Here is a 19,061-nt window from a genome sequence, read left to right on the forward strand (position 1 = left end):
TGTATTTAACACATTTTCAAAATTTAAAAAATAGTACAAGTGATCTTGTGCCTTTTTAAAAAGCATCTGTTTACCATTTTAAAAAAGAAGAATATATTGTTTAAATACATTGCTTTTCACCTTGATGACTCTTCTGTTCTACCTTTTAGTTAAGCAAAGAAACTACCTTAATAGTTATGACTTGTCATCAAAGTCCAGTGGTACATCAGGCACTATTTCATCGATTTCCCAGAATGACATAATTCATTCTGCAAAGGCTGTAATATCAGTAGTTGAGAAATCACTTAATTAAATGAGATTACCAATTGACTTACATTTGATTTCCAGTTTTGTGTGACCTTACTATAAAATAGTCAGTAGTAGTAGTTTTTTATACCAATCACCTTATGTTTGCCACCTTTGTTTACCTAAAATTCACAGGCAAATTAGAAGTTTAGTTTGTAATTGCTTCTCCAATTAAGACCAATTGTTTGTTTACTGGCCACTAATTTCATAAACTGGATAATTTAATTACTCATACTGTGGTATGGACAAGCAATAGGCCAAAGATTCCTAAACATTTTCATAATGTGAATTACATCTTGAAAGTAATTTGTCCTATGGACACTTTCCCACCTATTTGCAGTCATGGGGATGGTTGTGCCTCATGTTGATCATTTGATCCTTGTGGCATTTACAGCAATTACTAACATGGAAAATTAATATTAGGAACACAGTTCTATGTTTTTAGCTATCTTTTAGTGGAATATAGCAAATGGAAATAAAAAGAAGTTGACGCTTGTGACCAACCAGCTCTCCAAAGAACACCAGCAGGTGCTTTGTGGACTACTGGTGGCCTACAGATCAGTCTAGGGACCTCTCTTGTAGACAATCTGATCATTTGTTATTATCAGAGCTGCTTTAAAAGGTATCAAGTGCCAAATTCTGCCGCCCTTATTCATGTTGAACAATACTTTAGTCCGTGAGCAGTCCCACTGGTTCCAACAGAATTGTTTGTGAAGTAAGGCACTAAACAGTGTGAATAAGGTTGGCAGTGTCTGGGCTCTATAATGGATAGTATAGAAATAGTTATAGTCTGGTATAAAATAAAAATACCACAAAGTTGTTATGCTAGGATAGCTACTATCAGTATTTTAAAATATTTTTCATTTTATCTTTTTATTATTACAAAGACAATGCCATACAACTAAGAAACATTCAAGTTCTGGTTTCAAAAAGCAGAAAATCTAAACTTTTAAAAAACATTGGTATTGTAATATATCTTTTTTTTCTTCTATTTTTATAGTCATTCTACAAAATCTGTAATGGACTTTGTCAATAGCAATGAAAACATTATTTTTGTACACAACACGATCCACCTCATTTCCCAGATGGTAGACAATATTATCATTGCTTGTGGAGGGATTTTACCATTGTTGTCTGCAGCCACATCTCCAACTGTAAGTACAATATTTCCATCTAGTGGTCATGTTAAAAATTGCTGTTAAAAATAACAACACAGGATTGTCTATGACTGAATAGGTTTCTTTTTAACAGGAGAAAACACAATTTATTTCTTCCAAAAAATTGATCAATATCAACCAAACTGTTAAGGTTCAGTGTTTAAGGGGCTGCATTGGGAAGGGTGAAGGAAAGGCCCCACATTTAGCATGCAAAATGCAATTTAATTAGTAATCGCAGTGTTTTGCTCTCAATATCTCATCTGAAGATCTAAAAACATTTTAAATAAAAACAGTGTTATACCTCAAACACTCATGTAAGGAGCTGTGGTTATTAATGACATTTTCAGATGGGGAAAATGAGATACAAATGGGTTAAGTAACTTCCCTAAAGTAAAGTAAAACTTCCCTAACAGATCAGCAGCAGTGCCAATAATAGATGTTAAGGATCCTGACTCAATCTCCTGCCCGAGCCGCTGGACAACCCTCACTTCTTTGCCTATATTCTTTATTACCAGTACTTACGTAACTAGAAATAGTTTCACGCTATTGCTCTACTAACTGGACCAGTAGTATTTGGCACTCAAACATATTAATGGGCTAGCAACTGTCTAAACAGAATCATATGATATTGATTTAGACAATGGATATGTATATACTGTACCTATAATATTTGCACCATCTCAAATGGCAAGCAACTTTATTCTTGTTCTATTTGCTATGAACAAAAAGTGTTGTAATTCACAGGCATGACTCCACCCTGCACTTTAGTCACAAGAATGACATCAAATATGTTAAAGGAAAGATTTCTAGAATGTTACATTGCAAAGAAAGCTGCTTTGTGATGTGTACAGGGAAAAACTACAGCAATACATCTTAAGATGAAAGCTTCTCTGCTAGTGTTTAGAGGAAGGGCACTTAAACACGTTTTTCAAAACAAGCAGCTGGGGCTTTGTTTGAAAATAAAGATGCTTTATGTGGAATCCTCATAGTATATAAAATATAAAACAGGCACAGTTTGAATTACTTGGCTATAATTCCATCTCTGGATCTTGGTGACTCTAGCTTTGCTATCATGATCTATGTCATTGCAAAACCATTTGATAAAACCTTTAGTCCTGCAATTCAGAGTTGCCCTTTTTTTTATTGTGTATAATTCATGAACATCCAATAAAGTCTTATAAATTACCCTTATCTTTTGAATAAGATTTCAAAATTAAAAGATTGAATATTTTAAAAAAAAACATTTTCTTAACTAGAGTATAGCAAAGTCCCTTACAAAACATTCCATTTTGTCATCTTGTTAGAATAGTAACAGCGAAAGAATTTGTACAGCACACTTCTTAATTAAAATGTAAGTACATACATGATGTATATTTAGCCCAAGAGCTTGTCACCTGTAAGTGGCTCAAGCTTTTCTCTTGAGCTGGAGTTTTTTATTAAAGGAAACCCTTTAGAATACGTCCTTATATTATACATAAGGGTATAGTCATTTTTCAATTACTTGTGTGGTATTGTTCTATATTAAAAGTTATTACAAAATGAAGTGGATTTAAAACTAAGAAAGATTATAACTTTGAAGTGTGCCAAACAGTACTGCTGAAATGCTATCCCAGATGAAAGCTGATCAAGTGGCATTGAATAAAAAGCTGGGAGGGGGGCAATGAGTAATAGAGAGAGCTTGCCATGTAGGTGAGGAAGGTTTAAAAACGAGTAGATATAAAGACATAGAGGAATCTGGGTAGACATGGATGTGAGACTTGCTTCCATGTGATAGCATGTACACACATTGTAGATCACATTAGATGTGACAACAATGAGGAGTCCTTGTGGCACCATAGAGACTAACAAATGTATTTGGACATAAGCTTTCATGGGCTATAACTCACTTCATCAGATGCATAAAGTGGAAAATACAGTAGGCAGGTATAAATACACAGCACATGAAAAGATGGGAGTTACCTTACCGAGTGGGGGGGTGAGGGCAAACGAGGCCAATTCAATTAGGGTGGATGTGGCCCATTCTCAACATTTGACAAGAAGGTGTGAGTATCAAAAGAGGGAAAATTATTTTTTTGTAGTGACCCAGCTGCTCCCAGTCTTTATTCAGGCCTAATCTGATGGTGTCAAATTTGCAAATTAATTCCAGTTCTGCAATTTCTTGCTGAAGTCTGTTTTTGAAGGCTTTTTGTTGAAGAATTGCCACTTTTAAGTCTGTAATTGAGTATCCAAGGAGATTGAAGTGCTCTCCTACTGGTTTTTGATGTTACAATTCTTGATGTCTGATTTGTGTCCATTTATTCGTTTGCATAGAGACTGTCCACTTTGTCCAATGTACATGGCAGAAGGGCATTGCTGGCATATGATGGCAGATATCACATTTATTAGATGTGCAGGTGAATGAGCCCTTGATGGTGTGGCTGATGTGGTTAGGTCCTATGATGATGTCCCTTGAATAGATATGCAGACAGATTTGGCAATGTGGTTTGTTGCAGGGATTGGTTCCTGGGTTGGTATTTCTGTTGTGTGGTATGTGGTTGCTGGTGAGTATTTGCCTCAGGTTGTGGGGCTGTCTGTAAGCGAGGACTGGCCTGTCTCCTGAGGTCTGTGAGAGTGAGGGATCATCCTTCAGGATAGGTTGTAGATCCTTGATGATGCGCTGGAGAGGTTTTAGTTGGGGGCTGTAGATGACGGCTAGTGGCATTCTATTTCTTTGTTGGGCCTGTCCTGTAGTAGGTGACTTCTGGGTACCCTTCTGGCTCTGTCAATCTGTTTGTTCACTTCCCCAGGTGGAGTATTGTAGTTTTAAGAATGCTTGTAGGGATCCTGTAGGTGATCCTGTAGCTCTCTCTGTCTGAGGGATTAGAGCAAATGCAGTTGTGTCTTAGGGCTTGGCTGTAGACAATGGATCATGTGATGTGGTCTGGATGAAAGCTGGAGGCAAGTAGGTAAGTATAGTGGACAGAATATTTCTGGTATAGGGTGGTGTTGGTGACTATTGCTTATTTGCACAGTAGTGTCCAGGAAGTGGATCTCTTGTGTGGACTGGTCCAGGCTGAGGTTGGTGGTGGGGTGGAAATTGTTGAAATCCTGGTGGAATTCCTCAAGAGCCAATTCCCCTGGGTCCAGATGATGAAGATATCATCAATGTAGCGCAAGTAGAGTAGGGGCGCTAGGGGACGAAAGCAGAGGAAGCGGTGTTCCAAGTCAGCCACTAGATATGTACTTATTCAGTTTATCAAAAAGAATGAACTCATATGCTACATGTATTTTACTTCATTGTTTCGTAACTGTATTTCTCAACCATATTTTTGACATGTTTCAAGGCATGTATAGTGCTTCTCACTGAAAACTGTGTGCCCATTTTGAAGCTTTAAAATATTAATATCACATAACTTCCTTCAGGTGATATAACCCTGTGGCATAGTACTTTTAATTTACACCTTCCTTTCACAGCATTAGTGAATCTGATTCCCAGTGTATTAGAAATGTGAAGAGGGACATGGTCACTGGGCAAAAAAGAAAAATAATTAACACTTGTCATCCTATCTGATTATTAATTTATGATGGAAAGAAAGGTAGTTAGTTGCTTTTCTAGTTTTGTAGTTGTGATGTAGATTTTTTTTAACCTAGCTGTGTTTAATCCAGTACTTATCCAGTTTCAAAAAGAGAGAGTTGTTGGTGTTTCTAGTTCATTTATTGAACCTCACAAACATTTCAGTCTCTTTTTAGATTCGGGTTTCTCTTTGGTTTGATCTATATGATGAGTGTGTCTCTTGAGCTTCCTAGTTCCTTTACAATCCAAAATGTTGTACTTGTTACAGAAAATCAGTTCTTAAGAATTTGATCTTTTGATAGTAGTTAATAAGAGCCCCAGGATACAAATTATTCTTCCCTTGAGTCTAGCTACCATTTATAAAAGGGGGAAGACGATATCTTTCACTCAGCTGTTTTACATTAGCAGTGCAGTAGTTGAGCATTTAAAGCTTGGATTTTGTTTAGGTCCTGAGCAGGAAGGAGCAAATAAAAGAGCTAAAGAGAGACTCAGATGGTATTCACCCAAGAGTTCTGAAGGAACTCAAATGTGAAATTGCACAACTACTAACTGTGGTATGTAACCTATCATTTAAATCAGCTTCTGTACCAGATGACTGAAGGATAGCTAGTATGACGCCAGTTTTTAAAAAGGCTCCAGAGGTGATCTTGGCAATTATAGCCTGGTAAGCCTAACTTCAGTATTGGGCAAACTGGTTGGAACTATAGTAAAGAACAGAATTGTCAGACACACAGATGAACATGATTTGTTGGGGAAGAGTCAACATGGTTTTTATAAAGGGAAATCATGCCTCACCAATCTACTAGAATTCTTTGATGGTGTCAACAAGCATGTGGACAAGGGTGAACTAGTGGACATAGTGTACTTAGATTTTCAGAAAGCCTTTGACAAGGTCCCTCAGCAAAGGCTCTTCAGCAAAGTAAGCTATCATGGGTTAAGAGGACAGGTCCTCTCATGGATCAGTAGCTGGTTAAAAGATAGGAAACAAAGGGTAGGAATAAATGGTCAGTTTTCAGAATGGAGAAAGGTGAATAGTGGTGTCCCCCAGGGGTCTGTTCTGGGACCAGTACTATTCAACATATTCGTACATCATCCGAAAAAAGGGATAAGAAGAGGTGGCAAAATTTGCAGATGATACAAAACTACTCCTGGTAGTTAAGGCCAAAGCTGACTACGAAGAATTACAAAGGGATCTCACAAAACTGAGTGACTGGGCAACCAAAGAGCAAATGAAATTCAGTGTTGATAAATGCAAAGTAATGCACATGGGAAAACAATCCCAACTATACATATACAATGATAGGACCTATATTAGCTGTTACCACTCAAGAAAGAGATCTTGGAGTCATTGTGGATAGTTCTCCAGAAACATCCACTCAATGTGCAGTGGCAGTGAAAAAAGCTAACGGAATGGTGGGAATCATGAAGAAAGGGATAGATAATAAGACGGAAAATATGATCTTGCCTCTATATAAATCCATGTATGCCCACATCTTGAATACTGCATGCATATCTGCTTGCCCCATCTCAAAAAAGATATATTGGAATTGGAAAAGGTTCAGAAAAGGGCAACAGAAATGAGTAGGGACATGGAACAGCTGCCATATAAGGAGAGATTAATAAGATTGGGACTTTTCAGCTTTGAAAAGAGACTAAGGGGGGATATGATAGAGATCTATAAAATCATGACTGGTATGGAGAAAGTAAATAAGGAAGTGTTATTTACTCCTTTTCATAACACAAGAAGTAGGGGTCACCAAATGAAATTAATAGGCCGCAGGTTTAAAACAAACAAAAGGAAGTATTTCTTCACACAACGTAGTCAACCTGTGGAACTCTTTGCCAGAGGATGTTGTGAAGGTCAAGACTATAACAGGGTTCAAAAAAGAACTAGATAAGTTCATAGAGGATAGGTCCATCAATGACTGTTAGCCAGGATGGGTAGGGATGGTGTCCCTAGCCTCTGTTTCCCAGAAGCTGGGAATGGGTGACAAGGGATGGATCACTTGATTACCTGTTCTGTTCATTCCTTCTGAGGTACCTGGCATTGGCCACTGTCAGAAGACAAGATACATGGCTAAATGGACTGGTGGTCTGACCCAGTAGGCCGTTTTTATGTTCTTAGAAATATTTTGGGGTCAACAGATGGGTGTTTTCTGACAAACCTCCTTTTGTTGGAAAATTCCCAACCGCCTCTACTTTACAGTTAATTGGCCTAATAAATAGGCCTAATAAATTTATAACAAAGTAACCACAGCTGTTCTCTAATACACAATATGATATGTAGCATATTAACAAAAAGTTTCCTTGAGGTGTCTTAGTATAGTCCTGGTTGGCTCTTTGCATTGCTGAAAGGGCTCTGGAATGATCTAAGGTACCTAATTTCTATATGGCAAAAAAGTCAAACTTTACTGCCTGAAGTTAGGTGTCTAACTCCATATTAAACATGTAAATAGCCTGATTTTTTTTTAAGAAGTATTGGGTATCTGTAAATGCTATTGATTTCAGTGGAACCATAATATGATAAACTATTTCAGGCACCAAAGTTGGAAGCTTTTTACTTTAGTATGCATGCAGCCAGTAGATAGGAAAATACGACATCACACCTGAGAAGAGGCTCAGATTTTTGACCAAGGATAGTTCAGGACTCTTTGTTGCAATAATCATTTGTTAATTCTTCCTAGAAAATCACCTTCTGGCTATGCTAATATTGCCTTGTCTTTAATTAACTGTTTTTCTTACAAGCTGGTTTTGAGGAGGTCAGAACAGGAGCTAACTGCCTTTGAGATTCAAAAGCTCCCCAGGATCCTTTCTGCTACATTACTATAAGAAAAGTCTCACAATCAGTGGAGTGGATCTGGAGGTTCTCTTTGTTCTGATATCACCCACTGTAGCATTCATCATGAAATAGAAAGCTCAGCCATAAGAATGGTTACGTTGTACTCACCTAAATTTTCATTGTGATATTGCTATATTTTTATTTGCATAACTAGGGACAGTCTAGTCAAAATTAGCTCTTTAAAGCCACAGCATGGGGTCTCTGTGTTGTTACATCAGCTGTCAGCTTTGGACTCAATTTTCTGCTCTCCAGTTCTGAAAGAGATAGGTCTGCAATGATTCAATCTGCTGTGAAACTGTAGGGATCAGCTGGAAGCAGAGTATTGTATGCCAAGAGATGCATAGAGCAGCTGATATCAACAGTTTTTTTTTTAATTTTAAAACACTCCAACAAAGCCCTGTACCATCCCTCATTGCAGTGGATACAGAAGAAGGGAAAGTAGAAATTTTAAAGAGAAAAGTCTAAAAGATGGAGAAAAAGAGAATCACCATGTACTTCCAACCTGGACCATCTAAGGGTAAAATAAGTAAGCCAGGGCTCAGTCCTGCTCCTATTGCATAACTCACATTCAGTTTATAATCATGGTCCAAATTAGTACATCCTTGAGAAAAGTGAAATTAGAGCATAAGGAAAAACTTTGAAAAGAAAATGATTCTCCCAAAAGTAAAATCCTAAATTAGGTTCATTTGTTAAAATTAATAAAAACAGAAACGAATCTTTAAGATGGAGTTCACATTGCGGTTTCCCATTGCCTGGATATTAAATAAATTTACATTTTCAATAAATGCAGGTAGTATTTACTATTCATGAAAGTAAGATAGGAGTGGTTTCTTCATGGCAGCAGTACCTTGAAGTAAATTTAGAAATAGCTTTACAACGTAGTTTGACTATGGCATTTTTATATTTTTATTATTAATCATGTTTATTATGGTGGTCCCTAAGGCACAATCAAAAGTGCTAGGTACTGTATAAACATAGAATAGTAGGTGGTCCCTGCCCCCAGAGAACTTACAATCTAATAGATAGGACTGACCCGGGGTGGAGAAAGGGGTCAGTCCTATCACACACAACCATAGTGAATTATGTGATGGCAGTAAATGTCCCTTTTTTTGGAGAGAGGGTGAGGTTATTTAGGAGGGGAAGAGTTAAGAGAGATGATGGAGACAGGCCCTGGTAAGAGGGTCAAATGGGAGTGAAGCTGATCTGAAAAGATTGTGAGGGGGGTGAAGAGGAAAGATTGGAGCAGCAGCCAATCAACTCAGGGCAGAAAAAGTCCAGTCAAAACTGTAGAAAGTTCTCTGAGTGTGCAAAGGACCAAAGGTTCCTGCTTTGGCTCCTTATACCACTACTTGCTGAAGTCTCTGACTGGCTTGCTACAGTTTTCCCTCAACGCCACGTGGCAGGAGGGAGGGGGAAACACCATCTGACATTTCCCATTATAAGACCCTGTTCTCAGTGGCTTATAACTTTGCCAAACTTTAACGACTTGTGGTGAAATGTTCCATGCTGGATGTCTGTCTCAAGTTGAATTTTTGGTTCAGTCAATTCTGAAAGCAAAAGTAGGGAAAAATACATTGCTTTGCCCATGTTCAGAAATTCTTGCAACCTTTTCTTGGTAAAACTCTAGTGACTTTTTCTTTTAAAAGTTCAGACATTGGGACTGAGAGCTGGGATGGAGACTGAGACGGGCTGGAAGGCTACTGGCATTGGGAGCAGGCAGGAAACTGGGATTGGTTGGGCAGGGGGATTGCGAGCTGGGAGGGAAACAAGAGGAACCAGTAGGTGTTGGGGTACACTGAAATTTGACGGGATTGAGGGAGGGCGGAGAGACTGGGACTGAAAACCAGTGGGACAGGGGGAAGATGTTAAAAGGAAGGGAAACCAATCTGACAAGGAACAGGGGTGCGAGGGCAGAATTGGTATTCTCTGGGCAAAGAAACTGGGAAGGAGATGGTGGAGAAGGGACAATGAGGTTGGACAAGGAGCCCAGGGATGGAGATTAGGACAGGGAAGATGGGGGCTGCACAACTGGAGGTCAGGGTGAGGGAGAAAGATGGGATGAGGAATCAAGAGGAGGGAACTGGAAATACCTGGGCAAGGAGACTGGGCAGAAGGAAATTGGGATGGTGGAGGGAGGATATGATTGGCTGGGCAAGGAGACGGGGACTGGGATGAGAAGCCTGAAATGTGGAGAATGGGACTGGGATAAGGGGTGCTGAAAGGTTAGGACAGGACAGGGACAGATTGAAGAGGAGGGACAGAAGGGGTCACACAGGAAATGGACAGAAGAGTCTGTGCTCACTAGAATGCACTCCTCTCCAGGGCTTGGAATGGGACCCACAATTCCTGAGTCTCCACCATTCCTCTGCTATCAGTCTCTGTGAAAACGGCAACGTGTTCATCCTCCTCTAATGCTGCTCCACATAACAGATGGCAGCTGACTACTGATATCAGTTATTCCACTGGTTGAAGTGGCAGAGGTCTGTGCCATGGATTGAATGGTCCCTATCCTGCTGATGAATCATAAGAACATAAGAATGGCCATTTTGGGTCAGACCAATGGTCCGTCTAGCCCAGTAACCTGTCTTCCAAACTGTGGCAAATGCCAGATGCTTCAAGGGAAATGAGCTGAACAGGGCAATAATCCAGTGAACCATCACCTGTCATCCAGTCCCAGCATCTGACCATCTTGGCTAACAGCCATTGAAGGACCTATCCTCCATGAATTTATCTATTTCTTTTTTTAATCCAGTTACAGTTTTGGGCTTCACAACATTCCTTGGCAACAAGTTCCAGAGGTTGACTGTACGTTCTGTGAAGAGGGACTTGTTTGTTTTAAACCTGCTGCATGTTAATTTCATGGGGTGACCCCTGGTTTTTGTGTTATGTGAAGGAGTAAATAACGCTTACTTTCTTCACACCGTTCATGATTTTATAGGCCTTTATCACATCGCCTCTTTACACATTACCTCTTGTCCAAACTGAATTAGACCCAGTCTTTCTAATCTCCCTTCATATGGAAGCGGTTCCATTTCCTTAATTATCATAGAATCCATAGAATGATAGAATCATAGAATATCATAGAATCAGAGTTGGAAGGGACCTCAGGAGGTCGTCTAGTCCAACCCCCTGCTTAAAGCAGGACAAATCCCCAACTATTTTCATTGCCCTTGTCCGTACCTTTTCTATATGGTTGTCAATATGATGACACATGCTGGAATTTTGGGGTTTTTTTTAGTTTGCTTTTTTTTTAAACCTAGGAAATTGTACACACACAAACCCTTCCTACATTAAAAGGTCATTATTAAGGTTGCAAAGTCAAGCATCCAAAAGTTAGGAAATTCCAGAATTAAGGTTACCTATGTTACTTTAATTCAGTCCTCTTGTGCGTATGCATTATGATAGTCTCCAATTACGTGATCACATACTGTTTTTTTTTCCCACAGGATCCCTGCCTCATTCAGTTCAGAGGATAGACCTGCTCTGGGAATGAGTCAGGGTTGTCTAGTGAAGGAAACTGTTGTTTGTAGGACCCCTGCTCCATTTGTTGCAGAAATGCAGGGAATGAAGCAAGGGGATTACAGGAACGGAAGGGACAGTCTCTTTGTTAAGGTAGTTGAATCCTGCTGTGGAGGATTTGATTCTTCTGATGCTAGGCAAGTTGCTTAACCTAGCTTTTAACAGGTGGTCATTTGTTGTGTATACCTCATTTTCTGACTGCTTGACTTGAGAACCTGAGGTCTGATTTGCAGAAGAGCTGAGCACTCTCAACTGCAACTGACCTCAGTGGGAGCTGTGCTTTAAACATATGAAATGCTATATAATGCTAAGAATTTGGAAAAATCAGGTTCTAGATGTCTCAAATTGGGCACCCAAAGTTAGCAGATACTTGCGGACCTTAACATCTCTGTGCCTCAGCCCCCATCTGTAAAATGTGGATGATCATAACCCACATCTCACAGAGTTATTGTGAAAATAAATTCATTAATGTTTGTGAAGCACTCTAGTGAGGAGCACCATAGAGGAAACCATGAGGAAATTATGAATGCGTCTTCCAAGCAATTTTTAGATAGTGTGGAGTAAATAAGGTCTAGGGACACACCTTGAGCAAATGAAGATACAACAAAATATTGATTTTCTGCTTATTAAGTGAGCACCATCTGTTCTGTGCAGTGAATTGAGGCAGGGCACTTGTGGAAAACATAGTAGGTGATCGTATAATTAAAGACTGTATCATAATGCATGCACACAAGAGGGCTGAAATAAAGTCACACAGGCAAAATATTCAGGTGTTAATTGAGTGCTTGACATTGCAACTTTAACAATTTGCTTTTAACGTAGTTGCTGGTGGGCTTTTTGTTTGTTGGGGGGATTGCATGTGATTTAGTATAAAAATTGCATAGAGCCAAGGATAGGTGCCTTTTAATTTCCAATGGGATGTATGAAATAATACATGAAAATACTAAAATAAATAAAAATGATAAGCATATAGTTTGATCTAATAATGTTGTTTTATGATGATATGCCAGAAAGAGTTCATTTCCCAGTACTAGTTTACTGTTCATTGGGGTAGCAGGGACTGAGGTAATCCTTCAAAGACCTCGCACGGGGAGATATTAATATACATCTTTTTAGCACTTACACTATTTTTGGTGTCTTAAATTTACGTGACATTTTATAAATACAAATAAGACACTCCGTGTGCCCCAAAATTTTTGCAACCATATAAGACAAAATGTGAAAATGCAAAACAAGACAAAGAGCATTCAGGATTGTGAAAAATGCATTTTGTTAAAAGCAACATATGTCGCCAGTTAAAGCATGGGGTGGACAGACTGACAGTTCCAGCTAGTCATTAGTTCATATAAAATGGCAGCCATAACCAGGGACTTAAAGATGTGGGTTAAAGGAGAAAATGGAAAGTTTGGGGCTCAAACAGGGCTTCAGTGAACCTAACGTCAAATCCTCGTCCCATTGAAATCAGTGGGAGTTATGCCATGGATGTGATGGGACCAGGGTTTCACCTGTTTCAGACGCTAAAGAAAAAATGTGGGTGGGTCCCAAAGATGGGTTTAAGCTTAGAGTCCAGACCAAACTTCCACATGTGGAAGGATGGTTAGACACCGTTTCCTGCCAAAAAAGAAAAGAAAACTTCCTTCTCATTTTGCTGGAGTCGCTACTGTGATGGACTATTAGTGTAACGTAGCTGGAATGCTTTTGGTTTCAAAAATGTGCTATCTGAATTATGACAGTATTAAAATATTCTTGAAAAATAGGTTTTTTTTACTTTCATACCTGGAGAATCTTTCTTGTGCTGCAAATCTATTGTGTACAACATCACAGCATCTGAGACACCAAGATTTTGTTCTATGTACAAGGCAAAAACAGATAGCACATTGTGGTAACTGTTAGTAATATATTACATTTTAATATTGACTACCATAAATTGTCTTCAGTGCTGGAGGTGCAGTAGTCTTCTATTTTTCCAAGGGAGTTAGGGCCTAAATTATCAAAAATGACTTGTGATTTTGAGTCCCTCAATTTTTAGATACCCCACTTGCTCAGCACCCACCCTTTAAGGTTTAACAGGTTGGGGATTTAAAATTGTAAAGGCCCCCAAAATAATGTTTAAAAATATGGCTCCTGACAACTTAAATGACAGGCCTGTTGTGGGGAGAGGGCTCTTACTGAGAGCAAGGGGTTCTGACTGAAAATAAAACAAGAAACCCTGCAGAACTGCTAAGATTGGTGTTCTGGGACTAGCCCCAAACTCCCTGAGGTGATCCAAAACTTGGACTTCCACTGGTGGCTCAAATTCATTCAAATGTTTAGTACAGTTTGGGATTAAGTGTGAAAATTGTGCACAACTCTGGTGTATGTGTAACAAGGTATGTTGTGGTGCTCCAATCCAAAGAGCATTACCGCTGAAGAATCAAGCATTTTTTCTTCTGATTTATATGTATGTTTTGTCAATTAATTTTATTCATATGATTTATCTCTCAAATCATAAATACTAAGGCTGAATTTACTTTTTTCAGTTTCAGTTAACTGGAGAACGACACAATTATGTCATGTACTTCCGTGATTTATATAACAAGTAAAATTCTACTGTCGGCATACATTACTAACACATTTTCTCCATGTATATATTTAAAATATGTATTTCGGTTTGGATGGATCAATGTGGAAAGGAGCTGTATAATAAGATTAAAAGAATAGATTTAAAGTCCACACTATGTGCAGTTTAGTTATTTTTTAAGTCTTTGTTTTCAAATGTTCACTTTCTAAGATGCAGTGTTTATTCCTATTATAAATTAATCAGATAAAGATATGATTCCAAGATATTACTTTGTTTCAATTTTACATTGTATTTTCAGTTAACTTTAATAATTTTCTTTTTCTTTTATTGTTGTAATCTGTTGTCTGTTTTGTCTATTGCATGTCCAGGGTTCTAAGGTTAGTATTACTGCTGTAAGTTTCAGTTTTTAAGTTTTTCAAATTTTATTATTTTTGATAATTTGATATTTTGGCTTTTTTAAAAAACAACTTTCATGCCATATTTTAGGATATCATCAGGGGTAAATTAGATGCATTTATGGACTTTTCCTGAAATGTTTATTTTAGTGTAATCTAATGCATTGGCTAGTGATTATATGCTGCTTATTGTAAACTACCAAGTCAAAGTTAGACAAGTCTATGATCTAATATAAATTGCAGAAGTGTCAGTCTGCTGTGAAAAACTGATTTAGTTCAAGCTCTGGATGTATAACCATCTGGGAATATCATATTGGGAGGTAAAAGAAGATCTACGCCCTTAAGAAAATGTATATGGTTCAATATAGTTAATTGTATTATAGCAATAATCCACAACAGGTAGTCCATTAATAGGCCATTGGTGCATATTGAGGTGAGTCCAAAGGCCATGTTTCTATAACCCCCTGAGAATTGCACCAGCAGCCTACTAATGTATACTCTGGCATGGCTTCTTGATATTCAGATATGGCTTCTTCAGTTTAAATTTCATTTGTGTAAGTGTTTTATATATAAACAATTTGCTACTTTTCTATGTGAATTAATAAATTTTTTCTACTATGAAAAGGGGGTCACAGTAGAAAAATAACAGAAAATAGCAGGGAATAACTGCCTAGAGGAATAGTAGTGGCAGCCCTTCAAAGGGGGAAATGGTGTTTCAAAGGTCTGATTGTCATAATATCATTTGTTTTGTCTTGCTGGACAGATTTTAAATAGTGACAACCCTTCCCAGAATACTCATGTAACTGACATGTCTTGTTCTTTAGAAAAATAAAATGCAATGTTATCTTATCATTCTGATGACAGAAAGACACATTATACCTTTCACGTGTCAGAACAATTGTTTTCTTAATATTGTTTGGCATTATTTGCACTGTTGGTATGTTGTTAAACCTAAACAACTGTTCATTGAGGATATTAAATTCTCAGCAATAGGAAAATAAAGGGTTTTAAAAGAATTTTCTCTATTGTTGTTACGGAAAGAAATGTGTATAACAGGACAAAATAATGTATTTTAAGCTCCTTATTTGTCTTACAGAATCCCTGAAACTGGAACCAAAAGGCTAAAAATTTTCACAAGCACCTGAGCCCCATTTTCAAAAAAGACCTAGGAACTTAAGTCCCATTGATTATCAGTGAGACTTAGGCTCCTAAAGCCAAGGTATTTAGGTGCCTGAAGATGCCGATAGGCACCTTATGGGATTTTCAAAAGCACCTAGGCACCTAATTCTCAGAGATTTTAATGGGAGTTGGCTTCCTAGGAACTTCTGTAAATCCCACTAGACACCTACCTGCATATTTAGACATCTAAATTAATTTAAAGATCTATCCCTAAGAGCTTAACTCACTTTTGAAAATGAGGCTCAGGCTCCAGTCAACTTAGGCACTTTTGAAAATGTTACCCTAAATCATAACCCTTTTTTACATTTATAAAACAATTGCAGACTCAGGAGTGACTTTGCCATGAGCCTAGACTAAGGGAACAGCCCAAGATGGAGACTGTGATTCCATATGGAATGCATGCTGCAACAGGTGTAAACTTGACATGATTTCCTCCCTCTCTAGAGCAGCAGGGAGGGACTAAACTCCCTCCCCTGCTGATCCAGGGAGGGAGTAAACTGTGCTAGGTTGATGCCCAATACAGTGTACATTCCTCAGTGTGTCATTTATTGTGTAGTTGGAGCCAAGACTCTGCCCAGTTCCCACCCCATTCCACTTCTCCCACCTGTCTGTGAGAGTAGGGGCAGGTGGAGACATAGCAGCTCTGCAGAGCCCATTTTCCTTCCTGTGCTGTCATGCAGTTAGTTTGCTCAGAGACATAAAGGGGTGTCATGCACTCCCTTATGCCTTGTACGGCTGTGGTAGCTGGGCCACAATTTGGTTCTATGTAAATCGTAATAATTTTCTCACAGATATTAGACTTCATAATACCTATTACAGCATGCAAGTGTTAATTCATTTTCCCACTCCATTGTTTTAAGTTCACTCATAAGTAATTTACATTGATGAAAAATATAGATAGGCTTGGCAGGATTCAATTTCAATCAACAGATTTTGATAAATGTTGATTTCAACTGACATACTGAAACCAGTGAAAAATAGAGTGATTGGTAAAAGTCAGCGGGAGTGCAGCCTCTCTCTCCCCTTGTGCCTGTATGGATCGGTCATCAACTGTCACAGGAGTGGGGCCATGACAGCGGGGCTGCAGAGAGGTCTCTATGCTGCCACTGAGCCAGTGACACTGGATCTCTTCAGGTGCAAGGTGCAGAGAAGGCTGAAGCCCTGGTGGGCCAGAGTAGACACCGCCAGCCAAGATTGCAAGGAGGAGGCCACCCTGCTTCAGGCAGGAGCCATTCAGTAGCAGGGTGGCCTCACCTATGGCTGGGGATAATCACAGCTTCTCGCAGCCCTGGCCGAGTGTCTCTGCTCTGCTCTGCTCCATCAGAACCATGAACTTCCCTGTACCTTGCGTCTGCCAGGATCAGGTGTTACCAGCCCCACGGCTGTTCAGGGAGCCCTTTGCAACTCCGCTGTCACGGTCCTACTCACTCACTCACTCACCAGCCAGGAATGTGACAGCCATCCCTGGGCACAGAAGCTGTTCAGCAGCAGCATCCCATAGCCAGGGGATCATCCTCCTTGCAACCCTGGCCAGGAGTCTCTGTTCCACCAAGCCAGGACCACAGCCTCCCCTGTACCTTGGGCCCTGATGCCTTGAACCCCCCATCTACACAGGGAGCCCCTTGCAGTCAGTGCTATCCTAAGTCAACCCTCTGCCCCTTTAATTTGCAGCAACTGTAAAAATAAAAATAGGGAAAAAATGAAAAATGTCTTAAAATATAAAACAATATTAACCATTGAAATTATAAAACAAACCTGAATTCTGCCAACCCTAAATATAGGAAATAGGTTTTTTTTTGTAATTTTTCTCATTTACTTATTTATTGTTAACCATTAAAATTGAGATGTGGGTGTGCTATATTTGTTGTTTGAAACTGTTAAGTCTAATATAATTATTTTCTCTTAAAGACTGAATTGGAAAATATTGAAGTGACCCAAGGAATGTCAGCAGAGACAGCAGTGACTTTCCTGAGCCGTCTAATGGCTATGGTTGATGTACTGGTATTTGCCAGTTCTCTAAACTTCAGTGAGATTGAAGCTGAAAAAAACATGTCTTCTGGAGGCTTAATGCGACAGTGCCTAAGGCTGGGTAAGTCTGTATAGAACAACACAGACAGTGTGCATTAAATAATTACTTACAGATCAATGAGCTAAGGCTACAATGAATAAAAGTAGGAATTAACCTGGTTTTGACTATGATGTGATAGACTAAAATACCACAGAGTTTTTATTGACTTGTTACAATAGTTATGATGGTTCTATTGAAACACAAAAATAGATGAGAATCAATCACATGTCCAGATTTAAAGTTGTCATTGATGAAATTCAAATTGTAAATCAGGTTGTAGGATAGTAAAATATTAACACAAGAAAACTAGTGAAAGGAAGAAATACTGTTTCCTTCAAACACTGATCTGCTGTTCTGCTCTTCTGTTGTAAGATTTTTAATTGTGGTCTTTGGTTCTCCAAGAATTGCCTCTGCAGATCCTCTTTTGGGAGAATACACCTCACCCATGCGCCTGTAAAGCATCTAGCAAACAGTGATAGTTTGGACTATGTGTACACAGTTTTGCAAATGAAAACATTCTTTGAAAGGGTCTGAAGAACTGTGACCCCGTGGGTCCTCGTTATCTTTCCCATTGCTGTTGGCAGCAGGTCTTGGAAATATTGTCTTTTCAAATGAATTGCAGCATCATTTGTTGCTGACAAAAAATTATTCAGCTCAGTCAAGAACTGCGTAGACTAGGAGGAATTTAAGAGGGGCCTAATCAAACTACATGAACAACATACAATCTGATGGCAAATTCTGTTTTGTTATTTTCATGCTGTCTATATAACAACACTATATCAAATTTTATTCACAAGCCGTTAGATAGTATAGTTGTGAAAATAATGTTTTTAATGAAAGCGACCTTGACGGATCCAGACTCAGTGGTGTGGAGTGAGCTGCAGAACCACAATGGAACAAAGAAGCCTGCGTTAAAGATAGTATTCTGGTGCACTGATGTCCTATGGTTTTATTTTTAAAACAGACTCTGGATTCAGGAAAGCCTCGTATAACAGCACACCTTTGTTTCAGAGGTGGTTACAAATCCACAGCAAGCTGGCTGAATATTTCCAGCTTTGAAATCTATAAAAATACCATCAGGAGCTCCGTTTTGTTTCATTCAATATCCTTCTGATTTTGGAGCCATGGTTGATCATAGAATCATAGAATATCAGGGTTGGAAGGGACCTCAGGAGGTCATCTAGTCCAACCCCCTGCTCAAAGCAGGACCAATCTCCAATTAAATCATGTTCATCATTAAAAATGATGTTCATTTCAGATTCCCCAGTCTTTAATTAGCTATTCATCAACTGTCCTTCAGTGTTTTATAACTTCTAATAATTTTCTCAAGTGTAGGGATCCCTAAAAGGGAAGTCTTGACAAGGTTTATTCAGAATTCTCACTGCTAGTTCAGAACCAAACCTGCCCACACTTTTTTCCCATTTCCTTCAGATTCCTTAGACTATATTTTGAATTGGAAGATACTGAGATTGGCTATGGTCTATTTTAAGCTGTTACTCCAAACAG

General features: G+C 38.8%; 1 protein-coding gene across 6 annotated transcripts in view; it reads left to right on the top strand.

Annotated features, from left to right (window-relative positions):
* NBEA (neurobeachin) overlaps window positions 1-19,061 on the top strand; it is an 848,497-nt gene that overhangs the window by 329,954 nt on the left and 499,482 nt on the right. For 4 of the 6 annotated variants that reach the window (XM_073341812.2, XM_073341823.2, XM_073341834.2 and 1 more), the window contains exons 24-26: window positions 1,286-1,439; window positions 14,282-14,305; window positions 17,396-17,576. In XM_073341812.2, the coding sequence (XP_073197913.1) occupies window positions 1,286-1,439; window positions 14,282-14,305; window positions 17,396-17,576 (359 nt within the window). The remainder of the gene's footprint in view (window positions 1-1,285; window positions 1,440-14,281; window positions 14,306-17,395; window positions 17,577-19,061) is intronic. The other 2 variants (XM_073341844.2, XM_073341864.2) reach the window with 1 other exon arrangement.

This window comes from Lepidochelys kempii, chromosome 1 (genome assembly GCF_965140285.1).
Source record: "Lepidochelys kempii isolate rLepKem1 chromosome 1, rLepKem1.hap1, whole genome shotgun sequence".
Classification (NCBI taxonomy): Eukaryota; Metazoa; Chordata; order Testudines; family Cheloniidae; genus Lepidochelys; species Lepidochelys kempii.